Below are 19,906 nucleotides of genomic sequence, written 5' to 3' on the forward strand. Positions count from 1 at the left end.
GGAGGCGACAGGATTGTATTCCTAACAACCCAATAGCACCTTATTTCAATGTGACTAGTTTGGAATGTGAGGATGTGACCGTTCGCTTCCCAGCTTATGGCTGCCTCTGGTGCTTAGCCAAAGGCCTTAGCCTAAGAACAGGGCCTCAGACTGTCACAGTAAGAGAAGGCCCTTATACCAGCAGACAGTGATTTTGATCCTTTCTTTCTTTTATATCTCTATAACTAGCCAAGTGATAAGAATACACCTAAATTCTTCGAGTACAGGCCTTTATATCTATATCCTAACAGAATCTATCCCCAAATATAATTGATCAGCAGAAAATAAGTGTTTATCTTAGTATGAATGATAATTGGATTTGTGTGACAGTCTGTACCTCAAAGTAGCAGCCTTGAACCTCCATATTCACCATGGTGATATGATTACGATATGTTTTCTACAAAGTAAACCTTGTAAGGTATCATTTTAAAAGTCTTGATCTGTTGAACATTAATATCCCGTTGGACTGTATGAACTAGCATGGTTTGTGAAGTTATGAAGTATTTCTATATGTGTGTTACTGAAATAGGTTGTGAAGTTGGGAACACCCACAATCAGCCTTTCAGTTACAACAAAGGAGTAGCCATCAATAGCCAGACAGCGTTAATGGCTCATCAACACCCCTCAAAAAAAGAATCCGCTATCCCAGAGACCCCTTAGAGAAGGCACATATGCAATGGAGACTGCTTGACCAATGGGGACTGCCTGATCCCCACTTCACAGTGAAGATCTTTCCAGCAAGCTGAAGAAGTATAAAAGAGGGTGTGACTGGGGTCCAGGGGGGGGTCACCCTGAGATTGCTTAATTGCAAATTGCAAAGAATGTGGCAGAGAATCCCCAGAACTGATGGTTATTGCCAGCAACAAAAACAGCTTCCCCAATGCTTTACTGGTTACCCAGCAGGCAAAAATACAGTTCCTTTAAAGCAACCCAGCCCTGGGCGTCCACCCACACAGCCAAGTCAGATATGATGAGGATTATTGAAAATCTGGTTCATCATATAAAAAGCTGTGCCAAGGCTAAAGGCTGGGACACCTTACCTCCCAGGTCAGTGACTATTTCAGCTCTTGCCCTAGCGCCCGCAGCCAACCCCCGTGAACTAAACGACGATGGATGACAAAGACTCGGGAGAGAGCACTGCTTAAAAGACCAGGGTCCAGGCAGGCTTGACTAGAGACCCGAGCTCAGCTCCCCAGCAGCGATGCTGCGCTTCAGGGCTGCCCTGCGTCCCTTTCAGGATGAGTCCCTCCGCTCATAAGGCCCCAGTGCCCCAATATTCCGCCTCGGGGCGGTCCCGAGGGGGCAGGAGGCCGCGACCCCCCGAAGCTTTTGATCTGGCGACTGGGAGCGGCGGCCGTTTGCCGGCACCAGACAGACACCGGCGATCGCTGAGCCGCGGCGCAGGCGCAGGGGGCTCGGGGCCCTCGGCCCTCGACGGGGCGGTCACTGCGCATGTGCACAGCCGGCCCCCAGCGAGTCTAGCTCCGAGCAAAAGCGGGGCCGAAGCTCCGGCCGCCTCCTTGGCGCCGGAAGTGGGGCTGCCCCTAGTCACGTGGGCTCGGGTGCTGCCGCTCGGAAGTGTTGCTGGGGGGAAGGGCTGGTTGAGCGGTCGGCGGAGCGGGGGAGTCGTTTTGCTGAAACACCGGCCGGATGTGAAGGGTAGAAGGGAGCGAGCTGGTGGTGGCCCGGTGAGTTCCCTGACCGCCCGCCCGGGGATAAACACCCCTCCCCGGGAGAGAATGTGATCGTCCGCGCCTCATACACAGAGCGGGGCGGACGAGACCATCTATGCGCCCGGGGAGGATCGGGGAGACCAGGGGGAGGATGGACTTGCGGATGGGGGAGACCATTATGTGGGGAGGATTATGATGTGTTGAGAGTGATTGGGGCGGGGAGTGGATGGAGACGGGGGATACTATTGTGTGCACCCTGAGGGGGGAGGGGATGTGGTTGCACATGGGGGGGAGACCATTGTGCGAGGGGGGGGAGGCAGGAAGGGGATGGGGGGAGACCATCTTGTGCACCTGGTGGGGATGGGGTAGCAGATGAGGGATACTAATGTGGGGGGGCAGGGAGGAGATGGGGGAGACCATTGTATGAACCCTGTGGAGTGGGTGTGGATGGGGCAGGAAGACCACTCTGTGCGTGCCCTGTGGGGAGTCCTAGATCCCGAGGTAGAAGGGACCCTTCCCGTAAGCTAGCACGGCCCAGAGAACTGCCCCACACTGATCCCCGGGGCAGAGCTCTTACGAAAACATCCTGTCCGGGTTCAGAAATGGCAAGTGATGGAGAATCCGCCACGACTCCAGGCACCTTCTTCCAATGATTCGTCACCTTCCCCATTGTACAATTATGCCTTATTGCCAGACTGAATTTGTCTGGCTTCAGCTTCCAGCCGTTGGGTCATGTTCGAGCTTTCTCCCCTAGACTGAAGAGCATGTTGTTAAATATTTGTTCCCCATGTCGGTTCCCATTTTAAAACAAAACAAAAGTCCTTGAGCCCACTCTTCTCTCAATTCCTTTCCTCCAGTTCCATCCGAGACCCTCTCCAATCTGGCTTCCACTCCCAACGCTACATTGGCGCAGCTGTCACCAAAATCTCCAGTGACCTGTCCCTAGCCAAATCTCAGAGTCACTGCTCCATCCTCATCCTTCTCCAGCCAGCCACCAACCTTTGATGCAGTTGACCATGCTATTTTTCTTGCAGTCTAGTCCTCCTTGGGCTTCTGTGACTCTGTCCTCTCCTGGTTCTCCTCCTACCTCTCTAATCACTCCTTCACCATGTCCTTCGGAGAATCCTCCTCATTCCCCCTCCAACTTCTGTAGGGTGTGACAAATGTGGGAATTTTGCTAATATCTGTATGATTTGTATGTGTGCCTCAGTTTCTCTCCGTGTTTTGCATTGCTGTGGATGGAATGTAAAGGGTTAAAAAGCTGCTTTAGGGACAGAGCAGGAGACATGACATAAGACATTGGGTCAGGTAACTATTCATAGAATCACAGAATGTCAGGGTTGGCAGGGACCTCAGGAGGTCATCTAGTCCAACCCCATGCTCAAAGCAGGACCAATCACCAACTAAATAATCCCAGCCAGGGCTTTGTCAAGCTTGACCTTAAAAACGTCAAAGGAAGGAGATTCCACCACCTTCCTAGGTAACGCATTCCAGTGCTTCACCAGCCTCCTAGTGAAAAAGTTTTTCCTAATATCCAACTTAAACCTCCCCCACTGCAACTTGAGACCATTACTCCCTGTTCTGTCATCTGCTACCACTGAGAACAGTCTAGAGCCATCCTCTTTGGAACCCCCTTTCAGGTAGTTGAAAGCAGCTATCAAATCCCCCCTCATTCTTCTCTTCTGCAGACTAAACAATCCCAGTTCCCTCAGCCTCTCCTCATAAGTCATGTGTTCCAGTCCCCTAATCATTTTTGTTGCCCTCCGCTGGACTCTCTCCAATTTATCCACATCCTTCTTGCAGTGTGGGGCCCAAAACTGGACACAGTACTCCAGATGAGGCCTCACCAATGCCGAATAGAGGGGAAAGATCACCTCCCGCGATCTGCTGGCAATGCCCCAACTTATACAGCCCAAAATGCCGTTAGCCTTCTTGGCAACAAGGGCACACTGTAGACTCATATCCAGCTTCTCATCCACTGTAACCCCTAGGTCTTTTTCTGCAGAACTGCTGCTGAGCCATTCGGTCCTTAGTCTGTAGCAGTACCTGGGATTCTTCCATCCTAAGTGCAGGACTCTGCACTTGTCCTTGTTGAATCTCATCAGATTTCTTTGGCCCAATCCTCTAATTTGTCTAGGTCCCTCTGTATCCTGACCCTACCCTCCAGTGTATGTACCACTCCTCCCAGTTTAGTGTCATCTGCAAACTTGCTGAGGGTGCAATCCACACCATCCTCCAGATCATTTATGAAGATATTGAACAAAACTGGCCCCAGAACTGACCCTTGGGGCACTCCACTTGATACCGGCTGCCAACTAGACATGGAGCCATTGATCACTACCTGTTGAGCCCGATGACTAGCCAGCTTTCTATCCACCTTATAGTCCATTCATCCAGCCCATACTTCTTTAACTTGCTGGCAAGAATACTGTGGGAGACTGTATCACAGGCTTTGCTAAAATCAAGGAATAACACGTCCACCGCTTTTCCCCTCATCCACAGAGCCAGTTATCTCATCATAGAAGGCAATTAGATTAGTCAGGCATGACTTGCCCTTGGTGAATCCATGCTGACTGTTCCTGATCACTTTCCTCTCCTCTAAGTGCTTCAGAATTGATTTCTTGAGGAGCTGCTCCGTGATTTTTCCAGGGACTGAGGTGAGGCTGACTGGCCTGTAGTTCCCCAGATCCTCCTCCTTCCCTTTTTTAAAGAACGGCACTACATTAGCCTTTTTCCTGTCATCCGGGACCTCCCCCGATCGCCATGAGTTTTCAAAGATAATGGCCAATGGCTCTGCAATCACATTGGCCAACTCCTTTAGCACTCTCTGATGCAGCACGTCCGGCCCCATGGACTTGTGCTCGTCCAGCTTTTCTAAATAGTCCCGAACCACTTCTTTCTCCACAGAGGGCTGGTCACCTCCTCCCCATGCTGTGCTGCCCAGTGCAGCAGTCTGGGAGCTGACCTGGTTCGTGAAGCCAGAGGCAAAAAAAGCATTGAGTACTTTAGCATTTTCCACATCCTCTGTCACTAGGTTGCCTCCCTCATTCAGTAAGGGGCCCACACTTTCCTTGACTTTCTTCTTGTTGCTAACATACCTGAAGAAACCCTTCTTGTTATTCTTAACATTTCTTGCTAGCTGCAACTCCAAGTGTGATTTGGCCTTCCTGATTTCACTCCTGCATGCCCGAGCAATATTTTTATACTCCTCCCTGGTCATTTGTCCAATCTTCCCCTTCTTGTAAGCTTCTTTTTTGTGTTTAAGATCAGCAAGGATTTCACTGTTAAGCCAAGCTGTCGCCTCCCATATTTACTATCCTTTCTACACATCAGGATGGTTTGTTCCTGTAACCTCAATAAAGATTCTTTAAAATACAGCCAGCTCTCGTGGACTCCTTTCCCCCTCATGTTATTCTCCCAGGGGATCCTGCTTACCAGTTTCCTGAGGGAGTCAAAGTCTGCTTTTCTGAAGTCCAGGGTCCGTATTCTTCTTCTTTTTCCGAGTCAGGATCCTGAGCTCGACCATCTCATGGTCACTACCTCCCAGGTTCCCCTCCACTTTTGCTTCCCCTACTAATTGCCTGGGATGGTATCTATGGGTTGTTAAAGGACTAGCTGAAACCAACCCAGACCAATGGAGCATCCTGAAAAACAATGGAAACCCGAATGGCAGGGACTTTCATGCCTAGCAACCAACAGCCAAAAGGAAGGAAGCAGACCAAAGAAAGACCCTGAGCTGGAGAACAAAGGGGGAGGTATAAGGTGGCTATGTTAAGAGCTGGTCTTTGGAAAGAAACAGATGCTGTCACCTGAGACAGACGGACAAAGAGACAGCCAAAATGGATTCTAGCAGCTTGACTGGGTGGAGCCCTGGCCTTGGCCAGTCTGAACTCTGTCTTCGCCTTTGCTTCTCTGTGCTAACCTAAGGACTGCCCTGCTGTGTTCCAGTTGGCTAATAAACCCTGCTCTGTTTTGAAAGGTGTCAGTGGAAATCCTTGATGAGGTGCATTGATCCCTGAAGAGGGCAGAAAGTCTCTGAACAGGAGTCTGTCTCAGTGAGACTTGTTGGGCAGAGCTCACAGGGTGAAGCAGGAGGGCTGGAGCCCAGAGTCTGAGGCTTTGAGGCATTGAAGCCGTGTGGCCTACCCTTAAGGATGAGTGAGACCCCTTGGGGGTCTGGCACACTGATGGTGTTCCTGCAAGGGGCTGTTCAGAATCTGGGGTATAGCACAGATCCCACAGGCCTGGGACGCTTGGTGGGAGCCGTAGGATACTGAATGCACCAATAATTTTTTGCAGTAAGTGACTTGCAGCAATAAAAACAAGATTAGTCAAAAGAAAAGGCAAGACAGTGGTGTATATCTACCTCCCTTAGAAGAGCTGTGTAGGGAAAGAGAGTTAAATGTTGGGAGGTTAAACAAGGCCCAGCTCATTGCCTGTCTGGAGAAGAGTGATCGAGCCAGGGTCCAGGCCCAGGTGGAGTCCTGAGAGAGTCTGAGGGCAACAGAGGCAGTAGCAGGGTGTCTTTACGACCTGACTCCCCATCGCCAGAGTTGGAACAGTGCAAGTTGGAGCTGGAAGTGAGAAAGCTTCAGCTAAAGGAACAGACACTAAAGGACCATGAAAAGGAGTGAGCTGATTGATAGAAACAGTACAAACATGAGAAGGAACAGCTCCAACATGAACTGGCTAGGGAGAAGTGAAGGAGCACAAGGTCCCATACGAGGGTAGGTGGGGAGAGACCATGGGAAGCCAGTTCCGCAAGGAGTCTAGGTACCAAATTGCTCCAGTTTATTGGGAGGTGGGATATAGATACCATTGAAAAGGCTTGCAATTTGAACTTGGTTGACTCTGTGGACTGGCTTCACTGCCTCACCCTGTTACCTGGTCCCAAAGCTATAAGAGGCATATAGCCAGATGGGTGGAGTTGACACTGGGGGCTTTGTTGCTTACATTTGAATCGACACCTGGAGCTTCTAGGAAAAGGTTTCAGTGTGCACAAAAGACCCAGGGTGTGACGTATTTGGAAGCCACTACCCTGATGGGAGAATCTCTCTACAAATGGGGTAAAAAGGTGCAGGTATCAAAAAAGATATTAGAATTGGAAAAAGTGCAGAGAAGGGCATCAAAAATGATGAGGGGTTTGAAACAACTTCCATATGAGGAGAGATTAAAAAGACAAACTGTTCAGCTTAGAACACAGACAACTACTGGGGGTAATGACAGAGGTCTCTAAAATCACGACTGGTGTGAAGGAAGTGTTATTTCCCCCTTCACGTAACACAAGAAGCAGGGGTCTCCTGATGAAATTAATAGGCAGGAGGTTTAAAACAAACATAAGGAAGAACTTCTTCACACAGTGCACAGTAAGTCTGTGCAACTCGTCGCCAAGGGATGTTCTGAAGGCCAAAAATATAACTGGGTTTGAAAAAGAATTAGAGAAATTGATGGAGGATAGGTCTATCAATGGCTGTTAGCCAAGGTGGTCAGAGACACAACTCCATCCTCTGGGTGTCCCTAAACCTCTCACTTCCAGAAGCTGGGACTGGATGACAAAGGGCAAATTAATCAATAATTGTCCTGTTCTGTTCATTCCCTCTAAAGCCTCTGGCAGTGGGCATTGTCAGAAAAAAGGATACTGGGCTAGACAGACCATTGATCTGACCCAGTTTGGTTGTTCTTACATCACTACGCTGGAGGATTTATATAACCTATAGGGTTGAAACAACTCTGTGGGATCTGTCCCCATGAGCTTAAAATGTGGTCAGTGAACATTGTAGCGCAGTCCAACTGGGTGATGAGTTTGTGGATGGTAGGGCCCAGTGGTGAGGAGAACACTAAGGCCCAGGTTGGGTACCTAGAAGGGGGGGTCATCACACAGTTGACCCAGAAGTGGGATTTGAGTTAACCCAAACCAAGGGAGACCGCCAATGTGGGTTGAGCATCTCCAAGAGATCCCAAAGACCTGTGGTATGATATCTATGGATATTGCCCAAGGCTTGATGAAATGAGGTTTAAACAGAACTCTTGAAAGGTTAACTTGGTGAAAGCCAACCTTCCCAAGCCTGTGTGTACACCCAATGGGGGAGACCTGTGTGTGTGTTCGCATGCTCTATGGCACGGGGATGGGGGAGACCATTGTGTATGAATGCACCCTATTGGGGAAACCTGTGTGTGTGTGCTCTATGGTGTGGGGATGGGGGAGACCATTGTATGAATGCACCAGATGGGGGAGACCATTGTGTGTGTGCGCTCTATGGGATGGAGATGGGGGAGACCATTGTCTGTGAATATACCCTATGGGGGAGACCAGTGTGTGTGTGTCCTATGTGGGGGCATGGGATGGGGATAGGGGAGACCATAGTGTGCACCCTTTGAGAAGGAAGAAACCACTGTGTGCACCCTATAGGGGGTGGATCAGCCTTCTGTGCATTGGGGCAGAGTCCGTGTAGACCTGTGAATTGCTTCAGGCACCTCATGTCACTGTTCTTGATGTCACTGCTGCATGTCGGTTGCCTGCCCATCAGGGTGACCACCTGTGCCCCTCAGCTCAGCGAGGATAGCTAGCTGGCACATAGAGGTTCTTTTCTGGCTACAACCATGATCCTGGCTTGCAGGGGACTGGCCCAAACCAAACTGTGGGGGTGACTTGTGTCCAGTAGGGGCATCCATGGGGCCTTAGGCACCAGTTTAACTGAACCGGTTTGCAGTGGTAGTGCTGATGTGCAGAAGTATGCAGTTCAGACAGACACGTCCCTTACTTGAGGATTTATTAGAGGATACTCTCTATTCCAGTAGAGAGGTGAGGATAGAAGTTGATAAATACAGGTATGAACCAAAGAGAAACAGTCAAACAAAAGAGTCCTATTCAATTACTATATGTAATTTTATATATTACTATATATAAAAACTATATGTATACCCCAAATAATAGTTTAAAGAGAACAGTAAGAGGACCAAAAAATGCCACCATGGCTAAACAACAGAGTAAAAGAGAGAGTTAGAGGCAACAAAGATGTCTTTTTAAAAATTGGAAGTCAAATCCTACTGAGGAAAATATAAAGGAGTATAAATTCTGGCAAGTTGAGTGTAAAAGTATAATGAGGCAGGCCAAAAAATAATTTGAAGAGCAGCTAACAAAAGACAGCAACTAACAGCAAAAAGGAAATTGTAAGTACATCAGAAGCAGGAAGCCTGTCAAATAATCATTGGGGCTTCTGGATGATCAAGGTGCTAAAGGAGTATTCAAGGAAATAGAGGTTGTTGTGGAGAAGCTAAATTAATTCTTTGCATCAGTCTTCACTGCAGAGGATGTGAGGGAGATTCCCACACCTGAATCATTCTTTTTAGGTGAGAAATCTGAAGAACTGTCCCAGATTGAGGTGTCGATAGAGGAGGTTTTGGAACAAATTGATAAATTACCATCTCCTCCTGAGAATTTCTTATTGTTTATTCAACCAAGAGTTCTGAAAGAACTCAAATATGAAATTGCAGAAATACTAACCGTGGTATGTAACCTATCGCTTAAATCAGCCTACCAGCTGACTAGAGGATAGCCAATGTAATGCTAATTTTTAAAAAAGGCTCCAGAGGCGATCCTGGCAATTATAGGCTGGTAAGCCTGACTCCAGTACCAGATATATTGGTTGAAATTATAGTAAAAAACAGAATTATCAGATTCCTAGTTTGGGAACTGTCACCAAAGCTTTTTAGAATTCTTTGAGGGAGTTAACAAATGTGCACATGGGTGATCCAGTGGATATTGTGTACTTGGACTTTCAGAAAGCCTTTGACAAGGTCCCTCACCAAAGGCTCTTAAGCAAAGTAAGCAGTTTTGGGATAAGCGGGAAGGTCCTCTCATGGATCAGTAACTGGTTAAAAGATGGGAAACAAAGGGTAGGAATAAATGGTCAGTTTTCACAGTGGAGAGAGGAAAATAGCAGCGAGAGGAAAATAGCAGATCTGTATTGGGACCAGTGCTGTTCAACATATTCATAAATGATCTGGAAAAAGGGATAAACAGTGAGGTGGTAAAGATTCCAGATGATACAAAATTACTCAAGATAGTTAAGTCCAAAGCTGACTCTGAAGAGTTACAGAGGGATCTCACAAAATGAGGTGACCGGGCAACAAAATGGCAGATGAAATTCAGTGTTGATAAATGCAAAGTAATACACATTGTAAAACTTAATCCTGACAATACATACAAAATGATGGGGTCTAAATTAGCTGTTACCACTCAAGAAAGAGATCTCTGAAAACATCCACTCAGTGTATAGCAGCAGTCAAAAAAGCTGACAGTGTTATGAATCATTAGGCAAGGATAGGTAATAAGACAGAAAATACCATAATGCCTCTGTATAAATCCATGGTATGCCCACACCTTGAATACTGCATGCGGTTCTGATTGCCCCATCTCAAAAAAAGCTATTTTAGAATTGGAAGAGATACAGAGAAGGGTAACACAAAGATTGCACGTATGTAACCGCTTCCTTTTAGGGGAGATTAAAAAAACTGGAAATGGTCAGCTTAGAAACGAGATAACGAAGGGGAGATGCAATAGACGTTTGTAAAATCATGACTGGTGTGGAGAAAGTGAATGGGCAAGTGTTATTTACCCCTTCACATAACACAAGAACTAGGGGTCACCCAATGTAATGAATGTTTAAAACAATCATAGGGAAGTACTTTTCATGCAATGCACAGTCAGCCTCTGGAACTCATTGCCAGGGGATGTTATGAATGCCAAAAGTATAACTGGGTTCAAAAATAAATTAGAGAAACTTGATGGAGGATAGGTCCATCAATGGCTATTATCCAACATGGGCAGGGATGCAACCCCATGCTCAGAGTGTCCCTAAACCTCTGACTGCCATAAACTGGGAGTGGATTACCGGGGATGGATCACTCAAGAATTGCCCTGTTCTGTTCATTCCCTCTGGGGCACCTGGCACTGTCCACTGTCGGAAGGCAGGACACTGGGCTAGATGGACCTTTGGTCGGACCCAGCATGGCCGTTCTTATGGTTGAACAGGCACAACTCTGCGTAGAGACAGGCCCTTGTTGTCCTGGTGCTGCTGAGGAGACCGCAGAGGGGATGGTTGGGACATGGGTGACGCAGATCCATACTGTCATGCTTGGTGTCATGTGAACTGAGCCTGGCCCTGAAATGCTTTAACAGGATCCTTCCCTGCTCTTGTGGGACCTTTCCGGGGGTGCGGGTGACCCCAGATAGAGGGATGCAGGCCCCCAAGCTCCTGAGCCAGTGGGTGCAGGAGGAGTGGGGTCGGATCCTGCCCTGCACAGGGCTTCGGGTATCTTTTGCCTTTCCCTCAGCGTGGTGCCATGTGAACTTCCTGGCCTCTGCTGGTGAGAGCCAGCCCCTCTGCACTAGCTGGATGTAGTCATGGCAGGACCTTGCCCCTCCCCCACCCCTTTTTCCGCTCCCCTCCCCCTCGAATGCAGAAGCTCACTCTTTCTCTGGCAGCCTTGGGTGTGGGCCCCGCAGGCTCCCGATGTGCTGCCTTGGGCCGCAGGCTCAGCCATATGGCAGGGGGTGATCGTGCTGGGTAAGCTCATTGGGTCCTGCCTGGTCCATGCAGCAGGAGCCAGTGCAGGACAACTCCCTGCTCCCCTGGGCCTGCCCCCCACCCTCAAGAGAGTTGCTGAGGCTGATTGGTCCCACCAGAATGAGCTGGACCCAGACTGCCCCCATGGCCGAGGCCTTCAGTCATTCAGGGCAGAGTGCTAGACCCTGGTGCAGTGACCCTGTCCTGAGAGCCCTGTCCTGGATACTTCCTCTAGGGGACCACGGGGTGGGGACATCCACACACACAGAGGAGGAGTGGGGGCAAGGGAACCTGGAAACCCCTGGGGAGGGAGAGCATCCTGGAGGGAGCATTATATGGATGTGGGCCACACATCATCCTGACCATGCTCTGCATCCCCTCCTGTCCCGCTCCTTGTTCTCTACTCCCATCCCTGTCTGTGTGCTTTCCCAGCTCTCACCCACCTAGCTTTGGTTTTCACCCTCCCGCCCCTGGAACGGTTGTGCCCATGTCTGACCTACTCCATCGCACCCAAGGGGGTGGTAGAACATCATGTGTGGAAAAGGCATAGACCAGGGTAATGGCCGATTTGGGATTGGGGGGAAGGGCCATGCTCTGCACACTCTCCTCCCCAAATCATTCACCATGCACCTCCCTCCCCTCCACGTGTCCAGCTGGTGCAGGTGCTGCCCCGTTCCCTCTCTGCCTCTGGTGAGCTGATTAGCATGGTAACTGCTGCAGGTGAGCCATGGAAAACCCCTTTCTTACTGGGATAGGAGCCTGGAGATTGGGCAGAGAGCTGGGCAGAGGGGGAGGCAGGCCTGCAGGGGTACCGCTAGGGCAGGAGTAGTGGGCCTTGCCAGGGTGAAGGTGGCCGTGCCAGGCTCTTAACTCTCCATCCTGGTCTCTTGCAGAGGAACCTGCCTGGGACGGGGGCTGGCACAGTCATGGAGGATGATCCGGCTTCTTCTGCCAGCAAGGCCCCGTCCCCGCTGAGCTGTATCCGGATGGTCCAGGCGGGCTGGTTGGAGAAGGAGGATGCGGCCTGGGAGCAGAGCAGAAGCGTGCAGGATCCAACGATGATGGGGAGCTCCCCGGGGCAACCCAGGAGTTCTCCCTCTCCTTGCCCACCCAGCCAGTACCAAGGGAGGCATAGCACTGCAACCTGCCGGGACACTGATGGGACAGGCCAGAACCAGAATGGGGGAGAAGAGGAGGTGGTGTCCCCTCTGTGCCGGGAGCCACAGCCCCGCAGGCCGTTCCGGCGGAAGCACCGGCTGTACATGAAGCTGGCCCCTGGCCAGGTCACTGTGTCCCCAAGCCAGGACCGCAGGCAGCCAACGACTGCCGAGGAGCCAGGGCCCTCCCAGGGCAAAAGGCTGCGGCTGCTGCGAGGCCAAGCCAGCAACTTCCGGAGGAAGAAAAGACCCTTGGAGAATGGCCAGGAGGCAGGGCCTGGTGACGTGGGGCCCTCCCTCCCACTCCCCCAGTGCAGTGGGGAGGAGGGGCAGGACCCTGCACCGGAGGGGGAGGAGGAGGGACAGGGCTTGGCATTGAAGCGGGAGGAGGAGGAGGGGCAGGGCCTGGCATTGAAGCGGGAGGAGGAGCAAGAGCAGGGCCTGGCATTGGAGTGGGGGGAGGAGGAGAAGAAGTTTGGCTCCCCCAGGCTGGCTGGGCCTGGCACCGCCCGCCCCAAGCCGGACTTCGTGCAGCTGATAGACGAGCACGGGATCTATTCCACTGCCAAGCTGGTGCTGGGTGGCGCGGCGGGCGAGCTGGACGAGGGGGTGGTGCTGCCACCACACCTGAGGCGGGCAGGCCCCCAGCTGGAGATCCGGGAGGTGATCGTGGACGACAAGCCCTTTGCGTGCGGCGTGTGCGAGAAGACCTTCAAGCGGGCCTGGGAGCTGTTCAGCCACGAGGTGGTGCACAACGAGGAGCGGCCCTTCCACTGCGACCTCTGCGAGGCCTCCTTCAAGCGCCACTCGGACTTCAAGAGCCACCGCCTGGTGCACACCGAGGAGCGGCCTTTCCACTGCGAGATGTGCGGCAAGAAGTTCAAGCGCTCGTCCAACCTCCAGGAGCACCGGCGCATTCACACCGGCGAGCGCCCCTACCAGTGCGCCTGCTGCGACAAGAGCTTCAAGACGCCCTACGAGCTGCAGCGCCACATGCTTACCCACTGCACTGAGAAGCCCTTCAAATGCGGCGACTGCGGGAAGGACTTCCCCACCTCCAACTCGCTGCTGCTGCACCAGCGCCAGCACTGCGACGACAAGCCCCACGTCTGCGGCGTCTGCGGCAAGAAGTTCACCTACGGCCACAGCCTCAAGGTGCACGAGCGGGTACACACCGGTGACCGGCCCTTCGTCTGCCCCATCTGCGGCAAGGGCTTCAAGCAGTCCAACGCCCTCTCCTCGCACGAGCGGGTGCACACCGGCGAGCGCCCCTTCGTCTGCAAGACCTGCGGCAAGGCCTTCAAGCAGTCGTCCTACCTGGTGATCCACGAGCGCTCGCACACGGGCGAGCGGCCCTACAAGTGCGAGGTGTGCCAGAAGGCCTTCGCCCGGCCCTCCCTGCTGCTGCAGCACCACCGGGTGCACAGCGAGGAGCGCCCCTACAAGTGCAGCTTCTGTGACAAGTTCTTCAAGGACCTGGCCTATCTGACGGTGCATGAGAAAGTGCACACGGGCGAGACCCCCTACAAGTGCAGCGTCTGCGACAAGGGCTTCGCCCACCCCTCCAACTTGCTGCAGCACCAGCGTGTGCACCGTGACGGCTGACCCGACTCTTGCTCCAACGTGCCCCGCCAGGGAGTGCAGCCCAGGCTACGTGCAGCTCCCAGTGGGTGCCGCCCTGGCTGGGCCCTCATGGGAGACAGCTGCCAGCGGGCACTGTGCCAGCCAGGGGGCCCATGGAGACTACATCTCCCAGTGTGCACTGCAGTCCCTCGTGTGTCAGGGTGAAGCAGTGCATGCTGGGAGGAGCATTTCAGCTAGCCACACCCCCTCACGATAAGGGGCGATGAAAGCTCCTATGTGCGCATCGGGTATGGGCTATAGGTCTGCGGAGGGCTGGGTTGCCCTGGCCTGAGTCACTGCTTTGCTCCAGGGCCTGGTGACCCTTCTCTGGGCATTCCCTGGAGCTCGGGGAAAGGGAAGAATGGTTGGCTCCTCAGCGTCATGTCCCCTGGGAGGGGTTTGCTTCATGCCTGTCATGGGGGCTGGGCTGGAGAGGGAGAAGTCAGGTCGGACAGCAGGGAAAAGCCCCCTGAGCTCTACCCGTCTGCTCAGCAGGGCAACGCTAGATCCAGCTGGGGGGAGCTCCCCCTCCCCACAGGGAGCTGCAGTTTGGTGAATACTGAGCAGGGGACCAGACTGTCTCCTCTGTGCTCCCTGGCTAGGAAGGGGTTTGTGAGCCCCACCTCTGTGCCATCGCCCCATGGCAGCCTCCCGAGAGGGTCAACAAACAGACTGGGCACAGCCAGGGCGGCCCCTCGCCAGGCCCCTTGGGAATGCTCCATCAGCATCCCTGTGGCCCAGGATTCCTCTCCTTGGATAGCATGGTCCCTGCCAGGGGGTTGTGAGCTGGCAACTCCCCGAGTAGCTGGGAGGGGCTCTCTGGGCTCCTGGATGAGCCCTAGGGGAATGGGAAAACAGGCTCCTTCTCGGTCAGCAACAGAGCTCCCAGCTGCCTCCAGCTGAGCGGAGCTTATGCTCGCTGCACACCTCCGACTCATTCCCCCACTGCAATGGGGAGTCCCATCCACCCGGTTTAGGATGCTGGGTTGCTTTCTTGTGGGAACTGAACCCACAGGGCAAGGGCTGGGTCGCAGCCCCTCCTCTCGTCTGGCACCTGCAGCCCGTAGGCGCTGGGATGTGCATGTGACCAAGTCGCACCCATCGCTCCACAGACAGAAGGGGAGGTAACGGGATCAGCTCAAACCTTTTCCCCCCTCTTGGTGTCACAATAAGAAAACAAGTTACACTAGATCCAGAGCGGGCTCTCTCAGCCTGCACTAAGTGTGAACGCGCCAGAATGGCGTACAATGTGAATTGCAGCCCAGAGCCACTTGCTGCTAGCTGGTGCGAGGACCACCCCGATGTGTTGTCTGCTCTGCTGGGCTGGAGGGCTCCCTTGGGGACTGGTGAGTTGGCACGGGGGAGTTCTCAGCTCTGAGTGCCCCTTTGGAGACACAAGAAGGTACAAAGAGGGGTTGAATGAGGCCCCCCTTGCCGGGCTGGTTCCTGGCCCCTCTGTCCTGGGAAGGCAGGAGTTAAAGATGCCAGTTGTGCCAGACTGCAGAGCTGTGGAGCCGGCGGGAGTTTAGGGGGCCGTGCTAGCTGAGCTAGAGCCTGGCCTCTGGGTGACCCACATGAGCTGAGGGGCGGCTGGCATCGGGCCGTGCCTGCCCAGCACAGCAGCTTGTTCTCATAGGATCCTGCACTGCCTTTTGTTACGGAGCGGCCGGGCCGCCCGTGGACAGTACCTCACCCTGGGGAGGGGCTTTCCTGCGTTGGCACCAGTCCCAGGGAGTGTCACCCTGCTGGAGCTCTGGTCACAGGTGTTCCCATCTGTGCTGAGTTACACCGGGCATGGTGTCAGTCACCTCGGCCCTCCAGCCCCCTTCGTGGCAGGACCTGGCTAGTGAGGACGAGGTTCAGTTGCAGCTGTTGGGTGCTGTTGGCCCCTGAGGGTGGACCCAGAGCCAGCAGGCCTGGCTGTGTGGGGAGTAGGCAGCAGAATGTGTCCCCACCACCTCTGTGCTAGTCCTGAGGGAATGTAGACGGGGCTGTGGGGTCCTTGCCCTTGTGTCACACAGCCCTGTTCTCGGGGATTAGGAGATGTGGAGCCAGTTCCTCAAATGGCCAGTCCTCCTACAGGGACAGCACAGATGGGCCCCCTTTCCTGCACCCATTTAACTCATGCCAACAGATCGCTGGGAGGGGAGTCCCCTGGTTAATGCCTTAGCAGCCTTGTCCCATTTGGGGCTGAGAGAGCTCCTGATCCATCTGCCTCTCCAAGCCTTCTGAGGAGACCCTCAGGGAACCCAGCTCAGGCCCTTTCCTGCCCTTAGCTCTCCCCAGGGCACACAGTGTGTCCCTCACCCCCTGTGAAGTTCCCTTTTAGAACAGGATCAATGAGGCAGGTGCCCCCCCTGCAGTACCCCCTTCTCTGCTCAAATTGGGTGCGTTCCTGTAGCTAAGGCTGCTCAGAGGGACCCTCAAGCAGAGAAAGGGCAAGAATGTGTGAGATGGGACCAGCGGAGCCACGTGTGTAGTAGCAGAAGGGTTTACAGCCTCCCACTCCAGGGGAGCAGGGTGTGGGGTGAGCCAGGTTCTCCTGGGGCTGCTGATTGCGCCCATCAGCCAGCAGTTCTCTCCAGGGCTGCGTTTTGGGGCTGAGTGGGGGGAGGGTTACTGCTAACGTGGGAAGAGCCTGGGGGGCAGTCCAGAACAGGTCACTCCCCAATTCAAAGGGCTGTAGCTGAGGTGAAGACTTGCTCAGACACACAGCTCCTGCAGGGCGGGTGGGAGTCGTGCCAGCCGGTGCTGTGCCTGCGAGGAGATGCCTGCTGGCTCTGGCCACCCAGCAGCAGGGCACCTTGCTGCCCATGGGTCGTGCCATGCAGCAGGGAGCTCGGCGGAGCAGAGGCAGGATCACGTTCGTTACAGTGGTGCCTAGGGCTCTGTCGTGCTGGGCGCTGTATGAACTAAGGGGCAGTCCGGATGTGTCCTGCCGGCCTGCTGCAAGATACCCTGCAAGAGCCCAGTTGCTGGGGTGAGGGGCAGGGAGCTGAGGCAGGTGCAGCTGGCTGGTGGGGTTGTTCCCCCGCAAGGGGCACTGTCCCCATGGGGTTGGCACCACTTAATGGGCGGCCCAGGGATGGATGGATGCTAGGGACAGGTCGGTGAGCTGGGCCCACCTAGAACCTGCTGCGGGGAGGAGTAACTTGCCCTGTTGCTGGCGATGGGATGTTCTCCTGTCGCGCACACACCCCTCCAGCCTCTGTGGGGTGCATACGGGATGTGACCTGGCAGGGGAAGTGGCAGCACTGGGCTCTGCCCCAGGGAGCAGCGGGTAGAGCAAGTCACCCACGCCGTGTCCAGGGAGTTCACCTGACAGCTGCAGCCTGTCGCTGTGTGCTGCATCCCCGTGCTGTGGTGGCCGTGCCCTGCTCCGTGTGGCCTGGTGGGTTGGCACTTGGCAGTGTGCGGCCCATGGTCTGAGGGCACTGTGTTCACGCTGTAGTGGGCATGTTTGGTTCAGCATGTGCCACACCCAATGCGTATAGATTCCAAACACTAATCCCCACCCCTCCGCAGGGGCCGGGCCTGGCTGTTGGGTGCCCAGGCCTTGCCGGGGCTGCCCATCCACAGCTGGTTGGCATCTGCAGGGCCTGGCTGAGGACACTATCCCAGCATGCCCGGGGCCCATGCCTTCCTTCAGGAAGTTGGGGGCAGGGCAGCCAGTGGGCACAGATAATTATTTAAGTGGTCATGGGACATTTCAAGTTCCTGGGCAGGTCCTGCATCGCCTGCAGCCAGGAAGGAGTGTGGGGTGGAGGGAATGGGCCCTGCCTGTGCCAGAAACTCATCCAGTCTCGGGGAGAGTCAGGTGCCTCGTCACTACACCGCTGGGCCTGCCTGCTTCACGGGGCAACTGCCGGGCAGCGTCTCTGGGCTCCGGCTGCTGCTAAGCTCCGCTCTGGTTCCTGTGGACTTACTGCTGTGCCTGCCCATCAGCAGGGGGAGGATGGGGAAGGACCTTTCCCGGAGAAGGTCACACTGGGGGCTAGCAATCCCCTGCACCCAGACTCACCCTGCATCTGTGCTGGCCTGGAGGTGCCTGGCTCCACACTAAACTCCCCAGCACCGTAGCCATGGGACTCTGTGCGTGGACTCTCATTGTCCTGGGTCCCCCTTTTGTATTACTACTGTAGGGAAGGGTGGGGGATCCCCGCTCAGCTCCTCGACACTAATTACAGGACAGTTATTTAACTGTGTCTCTGTGTCATCTCTGCTCTGTGGGCCAGGCCTGATCACAGCTCGCCAGTCGCTCCTGCTATTCCAGGGGGATCTACTGCCACCTGCCCCAGAGCCACTGGTTTTAAATGTGGGCCCAGTTTGGTGCTTGTGGAAGAGGGGCTTGTGGAAGAGGGCAGGGACAGGGGGAGAACGGGCAGGTGTTACCTAATCCACCTCCCAGAGTAATGCTGGTGTCCCAACCCTCAACCCCTGCCTTCCCAGCCCTGAGGTGCCCCTCAATCCTATCCCAGCCCTGGGTCCGTCCCTCCCCAGCTTTGCTGGTGCCCCTCAATCCTGACCCATAGCTCCCTGCTGTCCTAGCCCTCGGCTCCCCTCCCTCCCCCGCCTAGCTCTGCTGGTGCCCCTCAATCCTGACCCATAGCCATCCTCCTCTCCCTCCTGCAGTGCTAGGCCACTCCTGAAAAGCAGGGTGCTGTACAGTGGCTTTGTGACATGCACAAGTGGGCTCCAGCATAAAATGACCCACTTTTATGGCCAAATGCAGAGAGTGGAGCCAGGTCTTGTTTCACAGAAGCGGTGCAAGCTGGAGTGCATCTTTTTGCTCTGTGGGTGGTTGATCTTCTTTGTGTCACAGGTTTCCATGGGGCTCGGCCGAAGGCAGGCCCCCTTATGGCCTGGCTACTGCTTGGAATGGCAACGGTTCTAACCCAAAAGATGCCAACTGTTCCCAACCTTGCCTCTCCGACATCAGTGGAACTGCAGCCTCCCCCCACGGGCATGGGGGGTGGGGTGAGTCTAGGAGCCAGGTTGGTGCTCAGCCTAGTACAACCCTAACGGATATATGTGGCCTAAATCCATCGGACTGGATTATGATCTCAGTTCCTCCAGGGTCAAGCCGGAGTCACCCATTCGCTGCAGGTCTATAGCAGTGCTGGGTTGTATAGGGCCCTCTGCACTAGCCAGTAGACCACATAGAAATGAGCCAGCTGCCCAGATTTTGAGCCTGTTTGCAAGCCATGGTCGGGTGTAAGTAAGTGAGAGCTTCCCCCATCCCAACACCAGGGGGCCATTGGAACTGATGGTCTCACACAGGGCAAAGAAACCCCCCAAGCCTGCACTGAGCATTGCCAGCCCCAGGACTTCAAAAGTCATGATTTGGGTCCCTGAAATAATGGGATTGGCTTAAAAATCATGCAGTTAAAAAACCTGGAATTCTTTTTATTTGCTGTGTCTTCTGAGCCTTTAGTGGTCACATTTTGAAGCTTTTCTTTGCAACCAGGAGGACTACAAACCATTTTTTAAAAATAAAAGCTGGAATTCTGGCTTATGCTCATGGTGCCAGGGGCTCAGGCTTTCAGAAATACACAGAATCCTGCCAGACTCACAATGAGATCCTGAGCGTTGCCAGCACTGACGTGAGTGTGCCCTGATACAGTGATGGTGCCTGAGTCTGCAGCCAGCCTGGCTTTCCAGAGGGGTGTGAACCAGCCCCATTCATCTCAATGGGGTGTTGATTCTGAAGTGTAAGGATGGCAATGCAAGTTGTCAGCGCTGTTCATTGGGGTCCCAGCTGTTCACGTTAGAGGCAGCATACAGCTATTCACTGCTCGAGACAGGTTGCTCTTGGGGGCGGGGGTGCTGAGAAGGGCTGTTGTGC

At 53.9% G+C, this 19,906-nt stretch overlaps 1 protein-coding gene across 1 annotated transcript; it reads left to right on the forward strand.

Annotated features, from left to right (window-relative positions):
* Window positions 1-1,277: 1,277 nt before the first annotated feature.
* On the forward strand, window positions 1,278-18,261 carry LOC140901839 (uncharacterized). Its single transcript, XM_073321267.2, has 2 exons — window positions 1,278-1,727; window positions 12,175-18,261. Exons 1-2 carry the CDS (start codon window positions 1,278-1,280, stop codon window positions 14,041-14,043), a joined length of 2,319 nt encoding a protein of 772 aa, XP_073177368.2. The 3' UTR covers window positions 14,044-18,261.
* Window positions 18,262-19,906: the final 1,645 nt, after the last annotated feature.

This window comes from Lepidochelys kempii, chromosome 23, assembly GCF_965140285.1.
Source record: "Lepidochelys kempii isolate rLepKem1 chromosome 23, rLepKem1.hap1, whole genome shotgun sequence".
NCBI lineage: Eukaryota > Metazoa > Chordata > Testudines > Cheloniidae > Lepidochelys > Lepidochelys kempii.

Coding starts and splice junctions, on each gene's coding strand:
- LOC140901839 (XM_073321267.2), top strand. CDS start 1,278: ATGAGTCCCTCCGCTCATAAGGCCCCAGTGCCCCAATATTCCGCCTCG. Junction 1,728..12,174: donor AGCGAGCTGGTGGTGGCCCG/GTGAGTTCCCTG, acceptor GGTCTCTTGCAG/AGGAACCTGCCTGGGACGGG.